The sequence below is a fragment of the Melitaea cinxia genome, chromosome 1, assembly GCF_905220565.1.
Source record: "Melitaea cinxia chromosome 1, ilMelCinx1.1, whole genome shotgun sequence".
Taxonomy (NCBI): Eukaryota; Metazoa; Arthropoda; class Insecta; order Lepidoptera; family Nymphalidae; genus Melitaea; species Melitaea cinxia.
The window spans coordinates 8,856,890-8,866,138 of record NC_059394.1 but is presented as its reverse complement, the minus strand read 5'-3'; the positions used below and the strand labels follow the sequence as shown (position 1 = coordinate 8,866,138).

Sequence of the window (9,249 nt, the reverse complement as noted above, 5' to 3'; positions counted from 1 at the left end):
CTGTGACGACTGTCGAACTATCTGGTCCATATATGTAACAATAAGCTATTCAATAAATGTTAATATATTTCGCCAAATATTTTCAACAGTAATTTCATATTTAATTATATAGCCAGGGAAGACGCCGTAATGAGAAAATCATGTTTAAAAGTCGGAAGAACAATAATGCGCGGTATTTTCGACTTGCATATGGCTTTAGAGTAAGCTCGCCATGCGTTTTCTTTATCGCGGAAAACATTAATATTATCATTATTTATGTTCACGTTTTTCAATGAGCGTCCAAATGAAAACGCGTATATCCGTAATTGTTTTAAATTTTTTCTTTACGTATTTGTTTACGTTATTTTGTCTTACGTTGTTTTAAATATCTATACGTAACAAGGCGTACATTTTTATTTTCAGTTTTTATGGCAACCTTACTTAAAGGAGAAAGTTTAGACCGTAGTATATACTAAGGCCGATATTAAAAAGATTGCGTACGGTGTGGCTCGGGTCGCAGCGCCGGCGGGCGGTCCTCCTCCTCCAAGGAAACCTGCGTCCTCCGCTCGTCCGCCCTCTCGGAGGGAATTTTGAAGACTAGATCGAACGTCGTTTGTCTCTTCCAGATCTGAATCGTGATCATCATCAGGTCGATTCTTGCGATAAGGTAATTCCATTTCTGTTGTAAACGAAATTTTTATTTTTTAAATTGAATATTATTGTAACCTAAAAAAAGTACTAAACTTTTTAAAGATACTACATACTAACACGTATTTTAAAATTATTTATTTCAAAAATGTACATTTTTTATTTCGGTCAGCCATTGCATTTCTGTAATGTTAATATTGACACACATTAACTTACTCACACGGTGAACAATAAAATTTATTTATCAGACTAGTATTTACTATTCTAAAATCTCTTCTAATCTACTTCCTTAACATTTTTATTAAATTATTCAATATTGCAAATTGAGAAGAAATATTGCTCATCAAATAAAAATTATTTTAATTAAACTTAATTTATTACACGAATATTGTATTTGCGCAAACAAAAATTTAATTATGAAAATAGCAAAATAAAATTAGGAATATCGTTATTAGCATCAAAATAAAATTTGAACATTAGGAGTGATTTCCTTAAAATGTTCTTGACTTACCGTATAGTCTGATATTTCCCTCAGCGTCCCCGATAGAGTTTTTTGATATGCATTTATATCCACCGAGGTCAGTGCCCTGTATGTTCCTTATCACGAGCCGCATTTGCACGCTGTACGCCGAGCTGTTGATTTCACTCATGTGGTACTTGTCGTTTGATATTATCATTTCACCTAAAACATGCAAATTCATTTAATTTTGGTACATTTTTTTTTCATGTGGACAGAGAGATCTTTAAGGCATTTTATTATGCTATTTTTGTTTTATATTGCATATCTTAAGCATTGTTATAATCTATGTATACTTGTGAATATTTGCGTTGTCAATTAATGACTAGGCGCTTTCTGCATTTTAAAGTGCATTCGTATTTATAGTTTTGATATTATGTACTCATAATACTGTTTTTTAGAGTTTACTCCTAAAGTTACGATATAAGGCGTGCGGTATGAAAAGAATATGGGGAGTGAAATCGTATAAAACAACGAAATAGGAGTAATGTTGAGAATGACGCTTTACAGTGTTTTTTTTAGCTGTAGCGTGTATATAGTATACCAACATTTACTGTATCGATACGAATAGCAAGAGTCATTTTATGTTTCCTTTTTGAGTTTTATTGTTTTAATTAATTATAATTTAATTTATTTAAAATTTTGAAATGTCATTGTAATAGTGCTTGAGAATGAAACTTAGTTGCGTATCAGATCTGATACCTACACAGGCTTTTGTTCTCGTCTTTATTTTTGACAATGTATAATTTTATAAGATACTTTAATGGATTTAAAACAAAAATATCGTTCTAAATTTACAGTAAACATTTTATTAATATATTTTTGAAGATTATCGATAGTTTACAAATTAAATTTAAATATTGAAATTATTTTATAGTTAATTAGTAGGTTTATTGAACACAACGGCTCTTACTAAGTCCATAATACGTGGGACGAGGACACAATCTACAATCATCCCAATCATAGGTTTTTCACCTTTTATGGACTACCGCCCCTTTTACAAGAAAACGAAATTCCACCGCCCCCTTGACATAATAGTTAATTGTTAATTATATCAATTTAATATGTATATCTATTACCTAACACCACAAATTAAAAATAAATTATCCCTCTATCTCCCCCTCTCTCTCTCTTTCTCTCTTTCTCTCTCCGTAATCGTGCTACTCGTGGTCATACCTGAGGGTCGCGATTATTTATTATTTAAAACTATTAAAACATGTTATAATAAAAACATTTAATTCATATAAAGACTATACAAAGTGTTATGAACAAAATTATAACAACCAACAAATGCAAGACAAGATGTTTAGTTAAAATTAGTAAAATCAATATAATAAAAAACAATTTTCAACAAGAAACATAAATATCAAAAAAATTGACGGTTGAGGTTGGTGGAGCTTTCACAATTAGTTTATGTCGAGTTTCAGTTTAGTTAACATCAGTCGCAAATCGCCACGCTCAGTGATCTGAAGTCTATTATTTTTCTTAGACAGTAAATTAGCTACTGCAATAAACCCAAGGCCAGCCAAACACAATGAGGGAAACGTATTTAAAAATATCTGTACTATTTCCCACAATCCAGGTTGGACAGTTGATATTGATTTTTGAAGCCAGAACTCTTGGTATCCATTTATGGATTTTACTTTTAATTCTTCATTACTTGTAAGTTCTGTGAGTTCTTCTCCTAAATTTGATAATTCTGTTCTAACTGCATTTGCACTTTCATTTAAAATATCATCGCTTTGTAAAATCAGCACGAAGAGCGTTCAGGTGTTGGCAGTAAGTAAGTAAATCTTCCTGTTTTACCGATAATGCTGATAATGTCGGAAAGTCGGTTTTCATAGATTTCGTTTGAAATTTTCCCCCAAAAACAGCTATAACATTTGTTTTTATTTAATTTAAGTCATCACGTTGCAATTGTAAATTAAAGTCATTAAACATTTTAAAAATGTCAAATAAGCGATATTATTTTTGGACGCAATTAATTTTCCGCGCAGTTCATCGTCTCTGTTTTTATGGAAGTCTCGTATTGAGTCAAATAGGTCAGAAAAGCGACTCAAAAAAACGCCTTTCGAGATCCTTTCATTTGGGAATTAACAATTACAATACATTAACATTTCAACCGATTTATACAAAGTTATAAAACTAATGGCTATGATGATTTTTTTACTTTATCAGTCACGTGCGAGTAGATATCACGGGCAAAGCACACCAAAACGATAACACACAAGAAAGGCTATGCCTGCCTTTTAAATATTTGATTTTGTGCAGGCAAGAACTTGCACGCCTTTGTTTGTTTGCGGTGCCCCGGTGCACTTGCCCTGCAAAAAAGTTGTAACAATTTCTCGTAATTTTGTCACAAAATACGCGATTGCGTAAATCACTTCTTTGTTTACCAACTTGCTTTAGACTTTTTTGATAACGCCCCTATTTTCTTTGGAACTGCTACCACCCTCACGAAATACTCCAGCGTCCACTCGGGGGCAGTACCGCCCCCCTTGGGAACCTATGATTTAGACCACAACAAATATATAATATGGCTTTTATAAATATTTTCTTATGTTTTTGAATAAATTATTGACTAGAACGTTCAATTACAATAAAAAATGTTATAACAGTCGTAATTCTAAATGCTTGTTTTTTTTTTGTACACGTTAATATTATGCGGTCACATGCAATATTACACGTATAACATGTCGAAACAACATATTTCACTTCGGTATCGGTCGGACAATGGTCGGAAGTGCCCGAATATAAATGATCGGAAAGGTTTCTGGCTATCGAATAAAGGGAAAGCCAATAATGGTGTCAATGACAACTTTATGTACACCTAATTCATTTACATCGTACTTGTTTTTATTAAAAGTCTCCCATCATTAGTAAATACTTATTTTTTATTCCTTACAATAAATATTATTAATAGTTGTTAAGTTCAAAAAATAAGATAGAAAGTGTACAATTTACAAACAGTAATAGCTAACAATAGATATATTGTAACACTGTTTTTCTTTGTCAGCTCTAGCTTCGAAATGAATACCAATGTTTCAGTATTTTATTTATATGTATGTGTTTCGTAAAGTAAGAGTTATAGTGTCAAACAATATTCAAACAACAGTTATTTATACGATATATGTCAACGTATATCGGTTCTCAAATAGTTTCACAAGTCTCTGTGAGTCTGTGATTAAAATAATGTGAGAAATTGTGAGTAAGGTACTTCATCATCATCATCATCATCATCATGTTTCAGCCTACCGCAGTCCACTGCTGGACATAGGCTTCTACAAGTTCGCGCCAAAAATGGCGTGAACTTATGTGTTTTGCCCATAGTCACCACGCTGGGCAGGTGGGTTGGTGACCGCAGGGCTGGCTTTGACGCACCGAAGACGCTGTTGCCCGTCTTCGGCCTGTGTATTTCAAAGCCAGCAGTTGGATGGTTATCCCGCCATCGGTCAGCTTTTTAAGTTGCAAGGTGGTCGTAGAATTGTGTTATCCCTTAGTCGCCTCTTACGACACCCACGGGAAGAGAGGGGGTGGCTATATTCTTTAATGCCGTAACCACACAGCATAATAGTATTAAGTAGTAATTAATAGTAACCGATACGTATGTATCTTTAGTTTTCTAATAAATATTAAATTATTAAATAAACTCAATAGTTTATGCACATTATCGTTTATCCATTGTATAAGTATACTACAATATTGTATTATGAAACATATTGCTAGCTATATTTATTCTCATAAATATAACAGGGAAAGCAAGCTTCAGTAGATCATCTTTATCCAAGATATTGTAAGTACCTCATTACTTTATCCGCTGAGAACGTTTAAAATGTGTAAAGCGGGAGTTGGTCCACCGATTCTGTCGGATTTTCGTTGTTAGCTACATTATTACCGCGGTCGAGAGTCACGTTGCTTTCTACTTGTTTTTATATTAAAAATTGCTTGAATTCTTCTTATCTTGTTTATTTTTGCGGTGGTTTTTATTTTCCCTATTACCGTATCGTCGTTGTTTTATTAAAAATACATTTATACACGTTTATTGTTAGCCTTCAGCACTAAGGGTAGCTTTATAACTTTTATTGAGATAATTCGAAAATTATTTAAATCACAGACTAGATACTCTGCTAAAGATAATAAGAAAATATAATAAAAATTCCAGTGTAAATACTTTATGTAAGCTCTGTGACGCTGTTAGCAATTTTTCTCATTTATGTAAACAGTTATATTTCTAGTTCTTTCATTAAACTTTTACAGTAAGAATAATTAGAATTCAAATTAACATTTTATCTCTCATGAAAATATATATTTGCCTATATTTTAAGTCACAATCGGGTAAAATAACAATTACATAACATAATTCTAATTGAAACATAGTTTCTGAGACAAGAACGTTTACTGGACAGGCGACTGTGTGCCCTAGTCTGTATGAATTGACCACAAATCTGCGGCCCGGTTCGGTGCAACTGACACCTTGCTTGACGTTGTTCTGCAAAGGACACACCCTCTTTTGTTTATTGCCTAACAAGTTTATTAATTAATGGTAGTTGTCAATAACCAAAGTTAGTAATAGTTTCAGCTTTCGTGATACAAAAATATTTTTATATTTATTTGTTCATGGGTTCATTCATGATTAAAAAAAATTAAGAAAATAAAGAGAAAAAGAATAATAATATAAATATAAATAAGATAGAAGAGAAAAGAATGAGAAAATAAAAAAATAAAAAATGTTACACATTTAACACAATTGATTTAATTAGTTATTCGTTCTTCAAGAAATAAGCTTTTATTTTGTAAAAATTAATATCACACTATCTCATAATCATATTCAGTTCTTGAGTGTAAATCGATAAGCTGGGAATTTTAATTACGTTTGACAACAAAATGATGGCAAAAACTGCAGAGGCTGTTTGGTCGCTTGCGACATCGGACACACCCATTCCATGTCAGCTGCGGCCGCCCTGCCGCTTGTCCCTGCTCGTCACGCCTGTGTATTACCTAATTTAATTTGTACTCCTCGAAATTTATGGCCTACAGAGCCATCTGACCGTCCATCACCTATATTTGCGAGTATTGTAAACCGAGCATAAACAAATCAGCGCGCGTATATAAATGAACAGCAAAAAGCAACTTATCAAATGTTTTCATATATTGAAAAGTGAATATAAAATTGAATTTTATTTGTACGGATATTGTGGTATGTGTGAGTAAATATCGCGACTGTAGCCTAAAGCAATTTGAAGCGGGCGGGTCAGCGGTCTTTGTTGCATATCGGGCGGTAATAGAATTTGGTCCGCTTTTTGCGCGGTCGGTCGCTTTGGCCGCGTAATGGCGAGCTCGGTTGCCTTTGTAACTGCATCTAAATCTGCCCCAACTACGGATATGTGGTGATGGAATACGATTTTGATGTTCTCACTAAAAACACAAAACAGTTACAAATTTTCGAAACAGAAATACAATTGTTTAAATAAACACTTTCGACAACAAAAAAAAAAAAAGAAATAAAATGCACATTTAAATTGCCCCATTAAGAGTTGAAAAACAGTCACAGCAATAAAATTAAACAAATCTTGGAAAGCATTTATGTAAACGGCCCGAAACTCATCGGTTTAAAAACAATTTAAGGACTGCATTGCGAATAACTTTTGTACGTTTTGTCGGTAAGGGGCAGCTGCTTTTCGCCCACACATGCCGTGGGTACACTAGCGAGCAACGTAAATCCATTCCTAACTCGATTTTAGTAGTCAAGCGTTGTCGCGGGCGGGAAAACGCACTATCCGGGGATATTGCCGCCTCTGGAATGTTTCTCTGTTAGCATTAGCCGTATTCGAAAATTGTTTCACTTTCAAATTTGGAATGTATATCTTTATCTAATTTACATATACATTTGCATTTTATTTCATGTTTTATTTGATAAAAAATATATAACGTTTGATAAAATAAGTTTTTATTTACTCATTAGCCAAAACTAATACTTATAATCTTTTTCTAGTAGAAGTATTGATATGCGTATTTTAATTTCATTCAATTAGTGTAACTTTATTAGCTGCGATAAAAAATCAGATTATTGTGTCATATTAAAATTCATTTTTCCAGGAGGAGGCTTCCTGTTCATTTGTCACGGGGGCACTGAATAAACAACTTTAATTCTTAGAGTGTCATTGTAATGAGAAGTAATGAAGTTGCGGACCCCTCTACGTTTTCTTAGGCTGAGAGGCTTATTTGTATTAGTTAGCATGTGTTTTCATACAATTTTCTTTCTTTAATTGGTTTTTTGCATTACAAAAAGTTTGCTATGTATTACAGGATAATTCTGTTTGAAAAGATGGAAAAAAATTTAGCTACGAAGAAAAAGTGAAGAATATTTATTTGCATAAATATTTTTTATGTATTTTATTACAATCATCTGTAAACAATACAAATCTTTGCATGTGAAACAGTAACCCATGGTATGCGAAATGCTACTAAAAATGTAATAAAGTTAATTTAATATTAGAATATCTTCCAGGTTATTAATTTTTCCGTTTCAGCAATATTTTACGCTGTCATCCCTTCGTATAATTACGGGGCCGTTAATAAGTCGTAACATTGACGCCGTGTAATCAAAGTCAAAATAAATCGTCACATAATGAAAAACTGACATGGAAACAGAGCATATTTTATACTTTTTAAAAAACAAGCATAAAAATGTAGTATCTCGTAAGCAAGCTAGCCCCTGAGGCCTGTCAAGGGAGATAGTAGAAATATGAATAACGGTCTACTTAATGACTACTTTAACGCTTTCAATGTGCTTTATGAATAATGAAATTAGTTGCTTATTCCGTTCTTGAGTTTCGTGCCTGAGACTTAATAAGCTTTATGAATTACGAGTAGCTCGTTAAATATCGGACTAGTCTTTATTTAGCGTTATCAAAGATTATGAAACGTTTTTTTGTTCATGTCAGTATTTGTTTGAACACGTTTCTTTTGTGTATAACGAGAAAATGAAATTTGCTCTAAATATTTCGTCGCTCTACTATTTATCAAAGGCGATGACAAATTATTATTATTATTTTTTAATCGTTTCAGGATTTTAATAACTTAATTATATTTATAATTATATCACTCCTCGGCCTATCTCAGTCCTCTTTTGGACATAAGCCTCCACAAGTTCGCGCCAAAAATGGCGTGAACTCATGTGTGTTGCCCATAGTCACCACGCTGGGCAGGCGGAGTGGTGACCGCAGGGCTGGCTTTGTCGCACCGAAAACGCTGTTGCCCGTCTTCGGCCTGTGTATTTCAAAGCCAGCAGTTGGATGGTTCCAGGGTGGTAGTGGAATTGTGCTATCCCTTAGTCGTCTCTTACGACAACCACGGGAAGAGAGGGAGTGGCTATATTCTTTACTGCCGTAACCACACAGCACATATATTACATACTTACAAGTAAAAATAATTACACACATACACATACATACAGACAAATACATATATAAATATATATTTTAATTTAATTTTAAGCGGATGGAAGGTCGTAATTGGCCTTAATAATTATATTATATTTTGTTTTTTTTTTTTTCATAACTTTTTCTGTGCAAGTGTACCGTCCCTAATAAATAAAATAAATTACTGCATGCACACTATATAAAACTATAAAATTACTAACCATTCTCTCTGGTCCAATAGTTAATAGCTTTAGGTGAAGCCTCCACATGACACTGCAGGGTGACATCTGTGCCCGTTGGCGCACCAACCAGCTGATTCGGTACTTGAACCAAAGGATGAACTGAAAGTAAAATCTAATTAGGTACATAATAATTAGTGTTTCTTCTAGAAAACTCTTTCTTGGCTCTATTAGGCTCTCTTGGCTATAATGTAGGCAATTAAAAAGTTTTTATCGTATTTTTTTTTTTTTTATATTTATTTGTTTCTTTTACTTATTATATCGACATAAAAACGTGAATGAATGTGATAATATCACAGTGACCAGTGAACTCTATATAATAGAGCTCACTAATCACTTTCGCCTTTGTGGAAAACATTTATATTTGAACTAGCGACTCGCCCCGGTTTCGCACAGATGCAATGCTGCTACTAAATATAAGATATAAAATAAATATTTGCAATGT

General features: G+C 33.2%; 1 protein-coding gene across 1 annotated transcript in view; it reads right to left on the bottom strand.

Annotated features, from left to right (window-relative positions):
* Positions 1 to 404: 404 nt before the first annotated feature.
* The window catches only part of LOC123669290 (lachesin-like), a 64,853-nt gene continuing 56,008 nt past the window's right edge, over positions 405 to 9,249 (bottom strand). The window contains exons 6-8 of the mRNA XM_045602903.1: positions 8,787 to 8,906; positions 1,139 to 1,309; positions 405 to 658 (exon numbers count right to left, since the gene is read on the bottom strand). Of these exons, the coding sequence (XP_045458859.1) occupies positions 435 to 658; positions 1,139 to 1,309; positions 8,787 to 8,906 (515 nt within the window). The 3' untranslated portion in view covers positions 405 to 434. The remainder of the gene's footprint in view (positions 659 to 1,138; positions 1,310 to 8,786; positions 8,907 to 9,249) is intronic.